We start from the raw sequence: 20,294 nt of genomic DNA on the forward strand, positions 1-20,294 counted from the left end.
GCAAGGACTATGACCTGAATGATTAAGCTTCAGAAAACTAGAAAATGTCTAGTCACCAATCTGAGGTATTTTATTAATGTACAGGTTATGCATAAGGTAGAACTATTATGCAAAATTTGAAATGAGCTTGTCATTTTAGAAACAAAAGTAAGAATCTCATCCCCTAAGATAAATTAAGTTTATTATCTCCATCTGTCTTTCATGATTAATTTGTCAGAAGACTGAAGTTCATTAACGTATCATCTTTACTGAAAGCTCATTAAAGCAACATATTTAAGCAAAGAAGAGATTATGCTTAAAAATAATTACAGAACAGAATTTTAGTCCTACTTATATTTGTATGTTCATTCTAAATATTTTACCCTATCCTTTTTAAGTCTACTAGAAATAATAAAGAAAGAACTAACGTGTTGCTTTGCAAAGTATAAACACATGTGATTGGTGAAAACTAAGTTGCAAACATATTATCAGATAGCAATAAATTAAAATTTTGTGTTTATTTTTAGTACACTCACAAAATAAAGTCTATAAAATATCACACATAAATGTATAAAATAAGATCAGTGAAGTGAGTTAAAACAAGAATTTCCTTCATCATCAATATTAGGAATTATTTGGTTTAAGTATTGGGTACTTTTTACCTATCCTTTTAGGTCTTTTTATTAGATGAAAAGCAAAGATATAGCACAAATCCATATTTCTAAGACATCAATCTTGGAAGGATGATGAAAATTCTACATATTAATGGTTTCAATACTGTCTGCAGAGCTCAGGTAGCCATGTGGATTCTGTTTCTAGTACCACTAATAATTGAAAATTGACTGTGCTAATAAAACATTTCACAGATGCTCTGTCTTCTTCCTCCTACACACCACCAGATCAAATTCAGCAAAATTTAGAGAAACAATATGATTTATGTTAAATTTTAAGAGTTGAGGATAAAATTAAGTTCATTCCTCAGTCAACTTTGCCAGTTTTACTAACTACTACATCCATATGTGACCTTTCCCTCCTACTAACTTATCTTTACCTTAAAACCAAGGCCCATCTCCACACATTTGCCTAGGGGCTCCATCCATAACACCTGATCTCCCCTGCCAGGGTATAACAAACTTTCACTGCCAAAATGGAATAGCATTACCTTTTTCTCTCCACTCATTAAAGCACACTGGAATTCAAAGAAACGTGATAGAATGATTACAAAGATAATCCTAGGTCCTTTTTAATTATTAAAAAGTTAAGTAATGCTCAGATTTTTCCTTTTCAGCATTAAGGAAAATATGCCTTGTGATAAACTTACTGATCACAATACACACACATGAATATTTACATAGGCTGAAAATACCCAGTCTCCCCCATCAGAGCAGACTAGAAACCATTGCCCAATATTATGGGTGAACTTTTCTCACATTCTCTCAGCCACAGACTTAGCCATAGCTGATGTCTTAACTTTATATGCCTCAAACCAAATGTAATAGTTTGTACTGTCAGTTAAAAAAAAAATCTTGTTTGCAGTCTTGCTGTTTGAATGTTCACTTTGTATGCTTTACTTTTGTAACTTGAACAACTATTTCTAAGAGGACAATATGTAGTTATTACTAGTGATTTCTTACTGTTTATTTTTTTTGAAATTATGTATTTCTGTTTTGTTTTTTTCTCTTTAAATTTAAAAAAAAATCTTTAAGCAATATTTCTTTGCCTTCAAATTCAAATGACATACAACTTGATAAACTATAAGGTACAGTTGGTAAGCAACTCCAGAGAGAGAGCAAAAACCCAATACTATCTAACGTTGGACGGATCACAGAGAAAGATAAGACCACTGTAAAGGAAGGCAAGAAGAACACAGCTGAGACTAACACATGTGACCAGACTTGGTGGCAGGGAATCAGGGCATCCTTAGAGCCTTAGATGCACAAAGCATTTACATCTACACTTCTGCTTTTGTCTAGGGCTTCCAGCACTGAATACAAAGACTGGCATCAGGATCTCAGAGGAGCCACTTCTGCAAGGGAGGTGCACAGATCCTTCCTGAGTTTGGAGACAGAACAGAGGAATCTGAACTCTATCAGCAGTAGTGTAGAGACTGCGGAAGTACAAGACCATACTTTGCTGCTAGCACGAAGAATTCAGAAAGCCATTCATGGCCCTGCTCTACCCTGATACCAGACTAGAACTGCGACAAAGGAAGAGAGGAAAGCCAACTCACTTTATGAGGCAATTGAAATCCTGATAGCAAAGCCGGGTACAAATATTACCGGAAAATAAAACGATTATAAACAATGTTCTTGATGAACATAAATATGAAGTCCTTACTCAAATACTAGCAAAACAAAAAATATGAAAAGCATATTATACCTTGACCAATTAGGTGTAAGTCATAATATAAGATTCACTTTACATATGAAAATTAGTCAATGTAATTTACCATGGTAGCCAACTGAGAGAAAAGTAAATTATCTTTCAAATAGACTCATTAAAATGTATTGATAAGCACATAGCATATTTGTTAAAACCTTTAAAAATATTTACAACTTAAAAGGATTTTTCCAGCAATTCAGAAATAAAAGGTTACTTTCCTGTCCTGACAAATGGTTACAATGCCTAGAACTTACATCATACGTGGTAATAAGTAAATGTCTTGCCCAGATTTAAAATATGACAAGATGTCTGTAATCATTGTTTTTAACTTTATTTTTATTAGTACATATTGTTCACACATTTTGATTACAAGCATCACAGGGAATTTCTGCGTACATAATAAGTCTTAATTCTCTCTTCCCTACTTCCTTCCCCTCCCTTCAACCTTTCTTCCCCTCCTATAAAAAAGCTTTGTTTTCATTTTTATCATTCATATTCTTTTTCTGTTTTCTTTCCTTCCCTTCCTTCTGCCCCTGTCTTGCTCCCCTACCCACTGGAACATGCTCTTTTCATGTCCCAACACTTTCCTTCAAAAGCCTTCTTATTTACCCTTTGGGTGTCTCACAAGAGAAATAATGTGACATTAAATTTATATGTTCTGTTTACTTCACTTATTATGGCCATTTCCCTAACAATGATTTATTTATCCTTATGTAGTACTCCATTGCATATAAATACCACATTATCTTTAATTATTTGTTAATGGGCCATTTCCAAGATTTAGATACTATAAATTGGGCTGCGATAAACATGAATATGTATGTATCACTGAGGAATGGTGGTTTTAACTCCTGGGGGAAATATCTAAAAAAGGAAAAGCTGTGTCAAATAGGATCTCTAGTTTTAGATTTTTCAGGATGCTCCATATTAATCTCCATAGTGGTTACACCAGTTTATACTCCAACCAACAATGGAGAAGGGTTCCTTTTTACCTATAGCCTCACAGGCATTTGTTATTGGTTGATTTCTTGATAACAGCAATTCTATCTGACATGAGATAGACTCACAGTGTTGTTTTAATTTGCATTTCATGAAGGATCAGTGATGTTGAGTATCTTTTCATACATTTATTTGTTGTTTGTACTTTTTCATCTGAGAAATAGCTATTCATTTCAAAGTGAAATGTCTATTCGTTTTTGGACTGGTCTTTAAATTTGGAAGGTCCAATTTTTGTTGTTACTTTTTTTTTTTTTTTTTAGTTTTTTATATTATGTATGTTAGTCTTTTGTCTGAGGAGTAGCTGGTAAAAATTGTACCTCTCTGTGGGTTATCTCTTCACTTTATTGGTGGTTTCTCTTGCTGTGCAAAAGTCTTTTAATTTAATGTAATCCCAGTTATTGATTCTTTGTTAATATTTCCTGGGCAATCAGGGTATTGTTCATAAAGTTTCTGCCTGCACATATGTCTTCTAGAGTTTTATTTATTGTATCTTCTAGAAGATTAAGTGCTTCTGTTTTTATATTTAGATCATTGATCCATTTTGACTTTCAAAATGGTGAAAGATACGGGTGAGAGATATGGGTATAGATTCAACACTGTCGCCTGAAAATCTAGCTTTCCCAGCACCATTTATTAAAGAGGATAACTTTTTTACAGTGGAAGTTTGGCTCATTATAAAAGACATATTTGAGTTTTCTTGGGGTTGTTTATCCATCTTCTATTCTGTTCCACTGATCCTTGTGTCTCATTTTCTCTGGTTCATTTGTTTGCTTGCTTACTTGTTTTGTTTTTGGCTACTTTCATGCTCTTGTCATCATGGTAGCTTTATATTATAACTTACATCACGGATTGTGATGATCCCTTTGTGGCCAGATTTGTTTTGCTATTCTAGCTCTCTTCTGGTTCCATAAGAATTTTAGGATTGTTTTCTCTATCTCTGTGAGGTATGCTATTGGTATTTTTTATTACTATAGCATTACATCACTATACCAGTTTTGGAAGTATGGCCATTTTCACTGTAGTGGTTCTGCCTTCCAAGAAAGGGGCCAGCCTTTCATTTTCCAATATCCTTCCCACTGTCCTTTATCAGAGTAATATACCTTTTAATGTGCAGGTCTTTCAGGGTAATGCTTGCTTCCAGGAATGACTTTGCAAATATTGTGTCCCTTTCAATTTCATTAAGGAGTTTGAGTATTTACATTTGATATTCCATTTGATATTCTCTAAAGTTCTTGAAGTATTTGGTAGTTAGTCCCGCAGGACCTCGGGTGGTTGTTATTACTGGTGCTGTTTTTTCAATCATGTATTTCTTGAACTTCATTGACTGTCATTGGGTTAGTTAGGATTTCTGTATCTTTTATTCACCATTAGTAATTTCCTATGTAGGTAACAATCTATCTGTTTCTTCTGAGTTTTCTCTCTTATGGTACAGGTTCTCAAGGTAAGTATTAATGATTTTGATTTCTACAGGATCCATTGTGATTCTATCCTTTTCATTCCTAATTGTATGGATGTGAGTCTGTTCTTTTATTGATACAGTTGGCTAAGGTTTCTCTACTTTATTTAATCTTTCCAAGAACCAACTCTTTGATTCATGAATTTTTGTATTGTTTTCTTAGTCTCATTAGTTTCTACTCTGCATTAGTTTCTACTCTGATCTTTATAATTTCCTCCCTTAAATACTTTAGGTTTTGTGTTTGAGTTAATTTGGGTTTAACTTGCTCTTCTTTTTCTAGAAGCTTGAGATTCAACATTAGATTAGATGATTGAGCTCAGTCATATTTTCTGATGTTGGAATACAAATGTCACCAATATAAATTTCCCTCTTAAAAATGTTTTCACTGTGTCCCATAGGTTCTGGTATATTATACTGGTACTTATCTTTTAATTAGAGAAACTGTATAATTGTTTCTGTGACACAAAGTTTGTTCAGGAAGATGTTATTTAATTTCTATGTGCTTATGTAGTTTTGTTGTGGTTTTTTGCCATTGATTTTCAATTTCATTGTACTATGATCTGAAAATAAAAATAGGTAAATACAATTCATTTAGATTTACCTAACCATGTTCTATGAGATAGTATGTAGTCCCTTCTTGAGAAAATCCTATGTGCTACTGAGAGGAATGTGCATTCTGCTTTTGTTGGGTAGAAAACTGTAGATATCTACTAAGTCCATCTTTTCAAAGGTTTGGTTCAGTTCAGTTATTTCTATGTTGATTTTTTTTTTTGTTGATCTATTTGTGAACTAAAGTACCACTGTATATAGATTCAGAGAAGTCTCAAATAAAACCACATTTTCTGAAAATTAACAAAACTTGAACTACTAATTGGAAAAGAAATAAGAACATTAAAACAACCTAAAAAATCAACAAAATTGGAGGTATGACATAACCTTAAAACTTACCACAAAGATACTGTATTAAAGATCTGGCGATTACAAATTGTGCTGCTATAAACATGGGTGCACATATATCATAGTAGTATGATGCTTTCAGTTCTTCTGGGAATATGCCTAGAAGTGGAATAGCTGGGACAAATGGGACTTCCAATCCCATCTATTTGAGAAATCTCCAGACTGACCTCCACAAAATCGCCAGATCTTGGAAACAACCCAAGTGTCCATCAACTGAGGAATGGATAAAAAAGATGTGTGGTATGTTTATACAACAGAGTACTACTCAGCTATAAAGAAGGATCACATTGAAATATTTATAAATAAATGGTTGCAGCTTGAGACCATACACATAAGTGAAATAAATCAAACTCACATGTATGAATACCAAATAGTTTCCCTATTGTAAGAAATGATTCAAATACATAAAAGTATGTGGTAATTATGATTCCCCATTATGTGGCTTTGAAGCCTTATAAAGTTTTCACTCATTAATTGGAATGATTTTATTCTGGGCTGTTTGATATTATTGTCTGTGATGATATGAACAGCTATTTTGAAGAAAACAAGACATCATAATAGCTAGTGCTGATTTAATATCATCTAGTTTTGAAGTCCCACCAAACTGTTGTTCTTCTGTCTCCACTGGTTTTATCATGTTGTATCTTACTGGATTTTATTATATGTGATAGTATAAACAAAAATTTTTATAGGCAAAGAGATAATATAGAAACCATTGTTCATTTTCCATTAGCTGGTTCTAAATACCCTGTAATACTTTCATCCTCTTGAATGGTTTCACACTGTCTTGATATGTTTGATGCTACAGTATACAAAGATATACTCAAATATTTCAAGGAAAGAGACCTTATGGTAACTACTATTAAGTCAGGTTATCTTGTGGAGAAACACTATGCTGCTTAAATTGTTCTGCTTTGACCTGTATTGTTATGTTGTTGTGTCCTCTTTTATCTCAATCTCCTCCTTTTAAAGTTTATTTATTATTATTTTTTAATTAAGGGAAAAATTTTTAAAAAGCAGGATATATTATAGTAACATTTTTGTTTTCCTATTAATTTGATTTGAAGCCATGTATTGCTCCCACCATCTTGTTTTGACTGATTGTACTCTGCTTTGTTCTGTTTGATAGTATTAAGTTTGAGGGTATTGGCAACTACTTTGAAGGCAATAAGATTCACTATGATGCTCATTCTGGTTTGACTATTATCTTCTTTTGATATCTTCCTGTAATGTCTCCAGTGTTTAGGTTTTATTGGTCTTGTTCTGTACTGTTTTGCTCAATTTTATTATACCTAATGATATAGGTAATTCTTCTTAAGGTAGCAAGAGACATTATAGTAACCATTGTTGATTATCTTGTATTCTGTTTTTACATCATGTACTATATCCATCCTTTGTTTTGATGACTGCTTTGTTTTGTCATATTTGGTTTTACTCTCTTCCAAAAAAAAAAGTAATAAGAACTATGGGAGTAATAAAACCCAAAATGTGTAAATGTTATTGTAAAAAAGAGAGGAAAAGAAAGTGCCCTAAAGGATACAACTGCAAATGTATTTAGGTGTGTAAGATAGATGACCATATTACTAAGTTTTCGTTGGATCATTGAACACAACTGTTTGCAGTCTCACTGTTTGAATATCTACTTTGTATGCTTTAATCCTGTAACTTGAACAACCATTTCTAAGATGACAATATGTAATCTATTAAGTAGTGATTTTTACTGTTTTTTTAAATTCTGTATTACTTGTACCCTTATACTATTTTGATTTTTTTCTTTAAATAAAATTTTTAAAAAGGTACTGTATTAAAATAATGTAATAATAGCAAACTGATATATATGCAGATCAATGAAACAGAACATAAAATTCGGAATGATGCCTGCACACACAATATCAAAGACAGATTTAATAAAATGACTCAAAAGAGGAAGACAAATCTGACAAATCATTTCATCTTAGATCCATTTGAGAAACATCATATGATAATTATAAAAGCTAAAACAACAAAGCAACCAGGAAAAAAAGGAGATCTCCAAAACCATAAGACAAGTTTAAAAAAAATTGTATGAGACACAGAAAGCCCATGTCATAACTGTTTTTTAAAAAATTTAAATGTACTTCACAAGAAATAATGCCTGTACCACTCAGGAAGATGAGGTAGGAGTAGCACCATGATTTTGAGGCCACTTTGGGCTATATACATGAATTCAAGGAAGTCTTGTACTACCTAGCACGACCTTGTCTCTAAAATAAAACAAAAACCAACAACAAAAACCCAACTGAACAAACCAAAACCAAAATAGTAATGCTTCTGCTCATAAAAGAAAAAACAGGCGAGGTTTAGATAAATGCAACATATGGCAAAGAACTTAAATGGAATATATAGAGACTTCTGTTAACTCAGCAACAAAAAGAAAAATCATCCAATTTTTTAAATGAGCAAATGACACAAATACTTCACAAAGAAAAGATGGGCAAATGGAAAATAAGAATGTGAGAAAGTGACCAGTACTTAGACATCGGGAAGAGAAATACAAATTGAAACATGCCCTCTAAAACAAAGAAATGAAAGAGACTCACAGTATGAGATGTTGGAGAAGATGTGGACCAGCAGCTATGCTCTCTCTCTCACATGGCAATGAAAGTGCAAGTTGGTGCCACCACTTCAGAAAACTGTTCTGCTCCTCAGGTAAACACAAATTCATGCTATGACACAGCAATTTCACATTCAGGAATTCACCCAATAAAAGTAAAAACATATGTCCACACAAATACTTAAATAGTAGAAGCTTTATTTATTATAGTTAACAGCTGAAAATACTACAAATGATTAAGACACTAATATAGTTTGGATATGAAGTATGCCTCTTATTTGTTTTTAATTATGTATTATCTCAGAAAAAGTAAAAATTATGTGTATCATTTAAATATCAGGGGCTGGGAATTTAGCTCAACAGCATAAGCACCTGCCTTGCAAGAGCACAGTTGTAAGTTCAATCCCTGGTACAAACACACACACACACACACACACACACACACACACTAAAAATCTATGCTGTACAGATTCACTGCAGGAAATCACAATAAGATGAAAATAAAGAGCATCTAAAATCATAAAAATGTGTAAGTAAAAAATAAATGTGTTTAGTCTGTGCCCTTCCCCTTTTTGGTAAGTAAACAACAAATGACCTCATTTTTTTAATCAGAGTTTTTTTAAAAAAAGGATCAGTTACTTAAATATTTTTTCAAACATTTCCCTTCAAAATTTTTCCCTGCAGATAAATTTAAGCCAAAAGCTAGAAAACTAGAAAAAAATAATTATCCTTATTCTTATTCTCTAGGTTTCTGTTCCTTAAGTCAGATAAACCTATAAAGTATTACATGGCATAATTTACCATGACCATGAATTATTAATCAAAAATTTTAAAACTTATATAAGAGATACTACCTTGAGAATAAAAGGGATTGTGAATCTGTTCAGGAAATTGCCTTTTTCAAAAAAGCAATTTAAGAAATAAACTCTTGCTTTTTGTATCATAAAGACTGAGTCATAGTCATTTAAATAAGTGAACCAATTAAATAAATTAATGTACTGTTTGTCTGTGGATAACATTAATTTCTTAGTCTGTATACTCAAGAAGAAGCATATTACATACTGAATAGAGGAAAAATTTTCAGAGACCTTCACACAGAGATTTGCTTTATAACACTGATGGCACGAGTAATAAGTATGACATTTAATAAATGGCATTTTAAAGAACTGCTGGGCCCCTGTAAACCTTCAAGTCAAAAACCACGATGGCATTTTTAAAGAAACAGAATTGTGGTGCCTTTTTACAGTGCTATTTCCTGACCTCATGTTTAATGATTCATACGTATAAAATGCTTGAAAGAAACACTGCTTATATACATCCATGTATTTCCCAGTGGACACAGCTTAACACAAACTGATAAAAATGAGAAGCCATAAAACAGGAAATTCATTTTCATACCCATTGGTGTGTAATTGAATACATTCTTTGAATAGTTGCTATAAATTAATTCCAACTTAAAGCAATGAAATATTTTACCTCTTGCAGAGCATTCAGGAATGACAGAAATATTTTCCCCCTTCAGCAAAGAACAGATACTTTGTGATCTCAATAGTTACTGCCTTCATCTATCTAAACTATAACCTCATCTCACCGACTGCCCAAGAAAATTTGGAACTCCTTCAAAGCTCAACCATCCAAAGACAATAGAGCTTCTCATTGGCTTAAAGTACATTTTAGATAACACTAGAATATTGTTCCAGGATATTAAATTCAAAGAATGACTGACTTTGACTTCCTTATTAGTTAGGACATAATATTGAATATCTCTCCTCAGACACAAGATAGGTTCAAAAACATAGGAGTGTGGTATGTCTTTTGGTTCATAAAATTTGGATTACTCTTTGCCATATGTATTAGAGAAAAACACATCAATTTTTAATTATCAGAATTCGCAACAGCCATAGAGTTGTTTATGTTCTAAAAAATATTGAATAACTATTAGTAGTCTACAAATGTGTTGATATTTTTAATTTGCATATACTGTAAATTTTTAAAATCAAAATGTTACATATGGCCACTATACTCAAGCAAGAAATATGTAATAGACATAAAAATAATAACATAACATGGTTTTCTAAAAGTCAAGTTATAACACCTAGCATATCAGTTCAATACATGGATTTATAGTCTTCAACATCAAAGATATTTATTTCATACTTACTGGGTACAGTCAAATACTAAAGGCTTACTATGTATTAGAGGTATGCTACATATGTGTATACATCATCTACATATGTGTTAGACATATGCTTATGTTGAGAAGACAAGGTAAAAAAGGCATACCCTTGAGTTTGAGAAGTACACAGCCTACAGCTGAGGCAGGGTTAAGGAGAGATGCTCAAGGAGAGTCATCCGTCATTGTGGAAAAATATGGCTATGAACAATAAGGGTTCAAGAACCCATGCACATTCACAAACATGGATCTTTAAACTGGTTTCTCACTAGGAAATGAAAAGATCTCAAAGGAAAAATAGATAAATACAATTTCTATTGATTGAAAAAAAATCATAAAAAGTGTATGTAAGTTCAATCTCCAGTACCCAAAAAAAAAGTATATGTAAAAAATCAATAAAGAAATGGAGTTTATTTTTAACTGACAGATACAGTTTAGAATATTTTATGAAGAACTTTCAAAATCCCATAAGAGAAAAGAGAAACCCAAAGGAAAAAACGGGAAAAAAATTACTGAACAGGATTTTTTTTTTTTTCTTTTTCCTTTTTATCGGTACCGGGGATTGAACTCACAACTGCCCGCTTGCAAAGCAGACGCTTATGCCGCTGAGCTAAATCCCTAGCCTCACTGAACAGAATTTTAAAAAGAGTAAGTTCAAATTGCCAAAAAAGTGACAAAAATGCTCAAACTTATTAATACTTAGGAAAATGAAAAGTAAAACAAATTTTTAAAGAAACACTGCATTTCAACTAATTTATGAATTTAATCATTCCAAGAATTGGTGAAGATGTGACTCACTAAGAAAGTATTTTCCCTGTAAATGGGAGTATGAGTTGCCGCAAATCTGGGGTGCAGCACGGCATTATTAAAATGATGAATGTAAGCATTACTCTGAATGAATAAATCCACTTCTTGATATATGCTTTAGAGAAAACCATATGAAGAACATCACAAGACATGTATTATTCATAATCCTAAATAAAAACACCTCAAATGTCCACCAAAGATAGAAAAAAGACTTTCTGATATACTTCTAAAATGGAACTCTGCATGGTAGTGACAATGAACAGCTATAGTAGCATGTAGCAACATAGATGATGATGTATACAAGCATTATTAAGGAAAACAGGCAAAGCACAAAAAACATGAGCATATTTTAATTTATATCCATTTTTAAACAGAAAAAAATAATGTATCATTATTGTTAGGTTTATTAGGCAGCATTTGTGTTGCTGAACATAATATCCAACACACAAAATTTAAAAGAGAAAAAGTTGGTGCACTGTCTCAGGAGATTGGTCTGTGGCTGGCTGGCTTTAAGGTAGAAATATCATAGCAGAAAGGCGTGATGGAGCAACAAAGCTCCGTTAGAAATGGCTGGAAATCAGAGCAGTGGAATAGTGCAGAGAGAAAGGGATAAAGGACTAAATATAAGCCCTAAGGTCATACCTCCAGGACCCACCCAGCCACAACCCAGAGGTGTGTTCTGCCAAACCCACGGGAATATCCCAGGTCAATCAAATCAACAATGAGCCTTAGATGTCACACTGGATAATAAAATGAGAGAAAAGCACTGAAATAATTGATTATTAGTAGCTGGTCATTACTAAAGATGGAAGTCAACTATCAGGGTTGAATGATTGTATTTTAGTTGATAAAAGACAAGGTGTGGGAGTAGATGGTTTACAAAATAAGCCAATGTTCTAGTTTGTAGATAGTAGCAGTAATGATTAAACAAGGTTTATTTTACACTTATTCATCACATCATTCCATAACTAGCTATATAATTTGCAGGGCCAAACAAAAAACGAGTATGGGGAACTCATTATTCAATTTTTAAAAAGGAGCAAAAGTTTTTGTTGGTTGAGTAGTCATGCTTCCTTGAGCTTCCTGGGATACTTGGCAGGCAAGTATAGGTCATTACACCCAACCTCAACCTTGCTTTCTCCTGCCCCCAGGACCACACCACAGAGGATGACTGAAACCTACAGGCTGGAATCAAGAGCAGATAGTCCAGAACCTCATCTGTGGTGGCAGGGTGGGTTGCAGAATGTGGACCAACCTAAAAGCCAAGGTTCCAAGTCTTCAATACATGTTCCATTATCTCATCAAGCTCATGCACAAAACACAAAGATAAAAAATTACTACTAATTTCCAAAAGGTGAACACAAAGAATTAAGTCCTTTCCCAGAGTGAGGTCCTCTGTGACCGCAGCATCACATGTTTATGAAGCCCACCTCCGTTTCACACATGTATCACAGCCCATACATATTACATTTGTGGATGGATGAGAAATATGAATAGGATAGAAAAGACCAGATCATGCCCCTATTTTCTTCTGCAATACTCTGAGCCAGAGGTCAGACCTGAGCAGAAGGGAAGCTGAGAAGATTTGAAGTGATAGTGATATGAAAGTTGTAAATTGGATATCACACTGACATTTGTTTCCCAAAATGTTAATATAACTAAATGTGGGCCTGCACATTTAGAGGCTATTTTATAAATTAAGTATTTATAATTAACATCACGGGCAATTAATTCCACATCATGCTAAGTAATTTAACATAATTGTCCTTGGCTATAATCTTGATGCCAAGAACCTCCTACTCTCTGATTGTAGGATCTTTCTTTCTACTCAGTTGTAACTGGGAAAAATTACTATGTTTGGTGAGTAATTTGCAAAATCTAATAAAACTGGGTACAAATAGACTCAATTATTTAAAATATGACTTGATTTAGATTACAGATAAGGAAAGGACAAAAGTAAACCAAGTATGTATTTTATCTATGCTATAACCATTTAATTCTTATATAATACTTCTGATATAAATATCCCCATCCTTATAGAGCCCAGGTTGGGGATGGTAAGCATTCTAGCCAAATCCATTAGAAGACGGTAATTATTTGCCTATCAGATTACAAAATTCTTCCACTGCCTTTGTCTTCATTTTTTTCTTTCTTTTCTGAAGCATTTACTGTACATTTACGATGTGCCAAACATTATGATAGATAACAGAAATCAGAGAACAAGGACCTTGGAAACATAAAATTCAAGGCTGTGCTGTCCATGTGAAAACCACAAGCTTCATATGATTATGAGCACTTGAAGTGTTTCCAGCACTCAGATGTGCTATCAATTACATTATATACCAGGATTCAAAGGTTTAGAAAGACAGAAGTTTATAAAATGTCACTCATAATTAAACTTATCAAGTTAGTAAAATGTATGTTTAACATTTATTTTACTTTTTTTCTTTAAATTTCTGAAGTTTTAAGTTATACTTATTTTGCATTGCTTTTCTATTGTACATCACTGATCTTTGAATCTTGCCTTAGGGTATACAAATTAATTATCTCCTTATTCTTTAACAATTATTTCAACCACTGTATCAATAACCTATTTCTTGATACCATTAACATTTACTGACTCTTAAAACTTCAGAAATTAGCCTTACTAAAGTTAAATAAACTATGTTGGTTTTCCTTTTGATGATAATTCTATTTGATCAAGGTACATACATTTTTGTAATGGGCTAAAAAGTTTCTCACATATCTGTCTTAGAAATTTTCTGAAGACTTTTAATATCACATCATTCATTTTTCTCAGCCTGAAAAATTTGTTTACAATTTGGCACAATAAAAATATCTTTCACATTTTCCTAAGAAGTTAAGACAAGATGTATTTCAGATAATAAAACTATTGTGTTTGTGTGAATTCTCTACTAATGTAGGTAGTGGGAAATCATGAAGGAAAAATGTCTTTTCTGTTATATTATTACATACTGAAAGAATAACATAAACTAACTCATAATTCAGCACAGAAGCTAAGACTTCACTATTGTATAACAGGCAATAACTCTATTGATAAAACCACAAAGATTAATTGGAAATCTCATTGGAAAGAAATATGTAATGGAAAATACCACATTTAGATGAAGTATATGAACCAAAAGCATTAAAAAATCAAGCACATTATTCCAAGCTTTAGTTCATAATATTGTACATAACACAAAATACTTATTTTACATTGATTATATGTTGAATCACTTGAAATAGACCGATTTTATAATGAAAGAACACAATTGTTATAAGTACATGTAAGATAATATGAACATATATAAAGCAATACAGAGTAAAGGAAGAAGTACAAAAATAAGAACCAGAAGCCTGATATTTTTGAGGCTTGAGCTACTCACAAATTTTCTAATATTTAGTTCCCACATTTGAAAAATGGGAAAACTTTAGACTGCCTATGCCTAAAGATCCTGTGAGTAATAAAGAGGCATACATACAAATAATACACATTACCAGTGAACTATGACACAAACTATGGCATTTTCATATTAAAAACAAATTCATTATTTTATAATGAAGAGCTACCTTTAAAGTTTTGGGTATCTACTATCAGAAAAAAGCAACAAAAATATTTTGAATATATTAAATGTCAGTGTTTTAAAAATCAATTTGGGAATCATATTGGAGTAAATTAATAACTAAAGTCATATTAGTAAATAAAAATATTTATGCAAAGATACTTGAGGTCATAATAAAATTTGAGGGTATTGGTGGCCATAAGATTAAAAGATTCAGCAGTAAATCTGAATGTATATCAGCAACTTGAATCTTGGGCCTTATAAACACTGGGGATTCCAAGACTCTTTATGAGGTTTTTAAAAAATTGTTAGATCTTAGGAAGCGGTCTGGTTGAACAATGGTATTCTTCAGAGTAAAATTTTCAAAGCACTAGCAAGTTCTTCACACCATAATTAGTAGAGAACATACGTACTATGATGGAGAGCAAAATTGTTGAGGAAAAGAGGTCAAGGAATTGGAAAGCCAAAGAGTTAAGAAAGCTCATTTGTTTAGATGTCAAAACTAATAAGAGTGATGACAAGTGTCACAGAGAATGGCAAAGGTCTTGGAATTAAACTTCTTTAACATCTGAGAGAATGCATAAAATCAATAATTACTGTGAGAAAGAAATGAGAGTTGAAACGAAGACTTCAAGGAAGAAGGGAAAATGGTCTGGAAATGCCCAAAAGGAACAACAGGGACATGTGGTCATCTCCAATCACAGAGGTGTGAGAGATGGGAGAGAAAATCACAGGCACCACCTGAGCGAGCAGCTGGGAAAGAACATCCTCAGGGCCTCAGTTTCACTCACGCCAAGGAGGTGAAGGGAACTCTTTACAAAGTGTAAGGATGTAGGTTTCTTACTGGTTACTGGGTCTGAGTTCAGGGAGTACAGTAAAAAATTCTAGGAGCAGGAGAGGTGGAGTGATCAGGCCACAAAGGAAGGCACAGAAAATTATGGAATTATGTCATAGTTAGATCCTGAATGCCCTTCAAGGGCCAAGACACCATTGAAAATGATGGAAATTAAGGTCCAGTGAAAAGGAGATAGTCCACTGTGGGTGTGCCCCAGAGCAGACATTGGGACCCAGGCCCCTTCTTTTCTGTCATTTTTATTTCCAGCTGCCATAAGGTGAATAGACATCCTCCTCTACATGCCCCCATCATAGTGTACTGTGCTACCCCAAGTCCAAAGCAACAGGGCTAAAAGATCATGAACTGAAACCACAGAAACCATGAGCCAGAAATGAAGCTCTCTTCCTTGCAAGCTTCTTTTCTTAGATGTTTTGTCATAGTAATACAAATCTGACTAACGGTGGGGTTTTAATGACAATCAGTAACTTCAAGCCCACAGTATTTTGTGCAGACTGATGTAGACAGAGTTAGAAGGCATAAATAATGAGATTTGGTTCCAAAGCTTAATTCTATGAACCTGTACAAAAAGAAAGAAATCTTTGCCGTGCAGAATATGAAACATCCTTTCTTTCTCTTGCCAGTGATTACACTGAGATGTTTTAACTTCTGAGTAGACACGTGAAAAAAAAATACTTATCTTCTCTCTCTTTCTTTAAACCTAGTTTCATTCTTTCCTTGAGAATTCTAGATGTTGAAACTAATGCCTAGAAAAGTAAGAGGATCTGCAGCTTTAAAACAAACTAAAAAGTCATTAACCTGGTTAACATGTAGAGAAGGGTGAGATCCTTTGTCTCACCTCCCTCTTGCTAAGGACCTGTGTTTGGAAAAAGTCTGTTAGGTTCCCCAGTGAGAATTTCTACCATGTATGGACTGAGAATTTCTATAATGTATTACATACATTATATATGTAATGGAAAAAAATTAAAATTTGTCACTTCCTATGTTCTAATTTTCTTTCCTTTTTCTTTTCATTAAGCCAATTAATTATTTTAAAAATTGGGCAATGTTAAGACTCCAGTAAATTACTATTCACCTCTGAGAAAATGCAAAGATCTACATTTTCATACTATTTAAGTTCACTTTGCTGTTTAATAGATTTCAGTGACTGTTTCACATGATTGCTGAGGCTATAACCAACTAAAGACTAACTATAACTAACACAGTGATGTGTACAAAAAGCTTTTGTTGTACAGGTGTTTTAGACTATAGCTTTAAAATGAACTAAAAAGTCATAAAAGTATTTTAAAAGTTTTCATTATTTTTTATCTATGAAAAAAAGACAGATGCTCCAAGACAGAAGATGAAGAATGCACTTGAGATTATTCAAAAAGAAAAAGTAGGGGCTGCGGATTTAGCTCAGTGGCATAAGCACCTGCCTTGCAAGCAGGCAGTTGTGAGTTCGATCCCCGGTACCGATAAAAAAGAAAAAGACCAAAAAAAAAAAAAAAAAAAAGAAACACTTTTCACATTTTATTTTTACAAAATAAATTGCTGGCCATAGTCTTCTGAACTTATAAAAATAAGTTGCAATTACAAAAGAATGGTTTAACTTTAAAAAAAAAAAACAAAGTAAAACTTTACATACTGTAAACAGTGGCACACATCTATTCATATTTGATTAAATATACTTTTTACTATAAAGGAAAAAGAAACATCAAACTTAAAGCAGTTGCAAATGACAATTTCATTGCAATTTTTTATACCTTCTGTGTATTCAACCTTCCAACTCTCCATGAAGTTATATGAGTACTGAGAGACCTATCATATCATAAAACTAATAATCTGCTCAACAATTTTGTTTTAAAGCATATAAACTGCATAACATTTTACTTAGTTTGATGGTACTGTATCTCTGCCATCTACATTTAATCAGTATTTAAAAACTAATAAAAATAATATCAAGTATATTACTTTCACAAAATCTTTTTCTTTTTGGCAATTACAAAATTTAGTCTATGCATCTTTTTTTAAAGATGCATACATGCATAACAAAATGTTTCTTCACTTCTTGGCTTCTTAATTTACACTCACTTATTCATTCAATGTTCATTAATTCTTACCATGTGCCTGTTGCTATGACAGGTACAGAGAGCTTTGAACTTTCATGAAGTCCAGTTCCCTTGGTAAATATTTATATTTCAGCTTAGTATTTTTGTGTGAGTAGAACCTTGAGCAAATCTCAAAAATTATCACTAAGTGACCACTATTCTGCTCCTTCCACTGAATTTTACAATAATCTGCAGTTAATAAATGGGATTATTTTATAGAAACTTCGATCTTTTATTTAACACTAAATAAACAAGGGGTGGGTTAGCCCCTGCATAAGTCAGTCCATATAAGTGGATTTCAGCATTCATTTAAAACATGAGAATTGCTTACACCTTCAATGAGTTAAGAAGCTCCCCTACAAAGTGAAAACATGTGAGATTTCTGAGGCATTTGAGATTAGAAGATAAAGGTTTTCATCCTCCCTTTGACAATAAGGTTTTAATCATCTCTTAGATAATCCTGAATAAAATACAAATGTCAAAGAATATGATACCTAAAAGCTATAGGTCTCAATTTATAGTACTATAGATTTCCAAGATTATTATATGCTGTTTACTTATTATACTCCATTCTTTGTGTGACTATTTGCCAGTAATTATTTCTACATATAGGTATTTAATTCTAGACTGTTAACATGTACACACTAACATTACTCTGGGAATTCAAATTGTCTAATCAAAGTATTAAAAGAATTTAGCTATCAATCAATATAACAATCAAAATTTTAAAATGAACCTAATGCACATAATGCGTGTCTTTCAGATTCTAACATTATATGTAAAAATTTTAATAGCTGTATTGAATATTGGTTGGATTAATAAAAATGTGTTCCATAAAAACTTAAACTGAGAAGTTAAATTCCACTTGATGCTTGCCAAAGCATGGTAAAATTGCAGAATGTTTCAGTTGATAAATAACATTGCATGCAACAGTGCCTTGAGAATCCAAGGAGAAGTATACTCTGCAATCTTAAAAATTTCTTCCAAAATCAATTAAAGTCCCACTGTACAAGAAGAGTTTTCTCTTAATGACAGCCTTAAACCCAAAATCATGAGTAACCACTTTAAAAAAAGGAAAAACCACAAAATAATTTCTTTGCATCAATAGTTCCCTGGATCTTCAAATAGTTCTCCAAGGCCCAGAGAGTTTCCTTATCATACTTAGTGGACTTTAAAGACTCATACATATTTTGTTTTGAAGAATTTTATATATTTTTTTAAACAACCATAACTCAATCATAGAAACATTTGCTAAATTATAAAAATTTATCTCTACTAGGTTTCCTAAACCTTCAATATTCACACACGTTTTAAAAATTCCAATCAAAATTTATTAGCAGTTGTTTTCAAAATTTTATCTATCTTTTGACATAGTTCTTGAAATGAAATACAAAGGGGATAAATGTTCAGTGTTGGTTCTTTGATTTTGTACTTTAAGTGAATGTAAAATAATAAATATCACCGGGCTCTTATTAGCATTGAGGTAATGAAACTCACCAGGTTCTCTCTGCGGTTTCGCGGAGGTGGTGATGGGTGGTAAGGGCACATCAAAATGTCTGGGAAGGGCACAGAAGGATTCCAACATGCTGTTTTTAAAACAAAAAGCTAGATCTTAGAGTGATTTAATATTCTCTATCTTGTAATACAACCTTCAAGACTAACATTATAGGATTAAACACTAGTATCACAATCTCCAGTCAATAGGATGTAGAACTGTTACATCTTTAGTCCCTGGCCAAATACTTGTTATGAATGGACACAAGATAATATCAAAATAATATTTTCTGGTTCTGAATATGGATAACAGGTGAGAATATCTAATGGCCAAAATTGCCCCATCTAACAAAAATCAAGAAAATTCATAAGAATCATATCCATTACTTCACTGTTTTAAAGGAGATTTGAAATAACAGGCTTAACTAACTTCAGTTAGAGAGCTTCAATTATGTTAATTGAATCAGGAATTAGTACCACATAAAAACTTTACATAACGTAGATTTTAAAAATGAAAGAAAATAAAATCCCCCAAATGTCATCCTCATGATATTTTACTAATAACTGCAAGCCCTTAAATTTCCTATAAACTAGATGCTATTCTAAGCCTACAAAATGTATTACTGATTCAACCTCCATAAACATCTAGATATCTAGATATGAGTATAGCCAGGATTTAAAGTCAAGAACAGGACTTCGTAAATTATACTGCTGGTTTATACTAATTCCATTTGTCATGGTTAACATATAATATATTCAATAATTTTTCATCTATGTGGACATAAATACATATGAAATTTCTAATGAACATTTTGCATTTAATATAATGTGATGGATACCTTTTAAGATGTACTAAGAAGCACATTTTTAGTTTGACCCATTATATTTTAGCATTCCATTGTATGGATTCAATACACTGATAGTTTATAAACCAGGATGAAAATT

General features: G+C 32.5%; 1 protein-coding gene across 1 annotated transcript in view; it reads right to left on the reverse strand.

Moving 5' to 3' along the window:
• Positions 1 to 19,440, reverse strand: part of LOC134478633 (IQ domain-containing protein M-like) — a 238,757-nt gene extending 219,317 nt beyond the window's left edge. Inside the window, exon 1 of the mRNA XM_063260519.1 lies at positions 19,353 to 19,440. Within this exon, the coding sequence (XP_063116589.1) occupies positions 19,353 to 19,440 (88 nt within the window). The remainder of the gene's footprint in view (positions 1 to 19,352) is intronic.
• Between the last annotated feature and the right edge of the window lie 854 nt (positions 19,441 to 20,294).

This window comes from Cavia porcellus, unplaced genomic scaffold (genome assembly GCF_034190915.1).
Source record: "Cavia porcellus strain 051 isolate PalLab524CR breed Dunkin Hartley unplaced genomic scaffold, mCavPor4.1 scaffold_14, whole genome shotgun sequence".
In the NCBI taxonomy this organism is placed as follows: domain Eukaryota; kingdom Metazoa; phylum Chordata; class Mammalia; order Rodentia; family Caviidae; genus Cavia; species Cavia porcellus.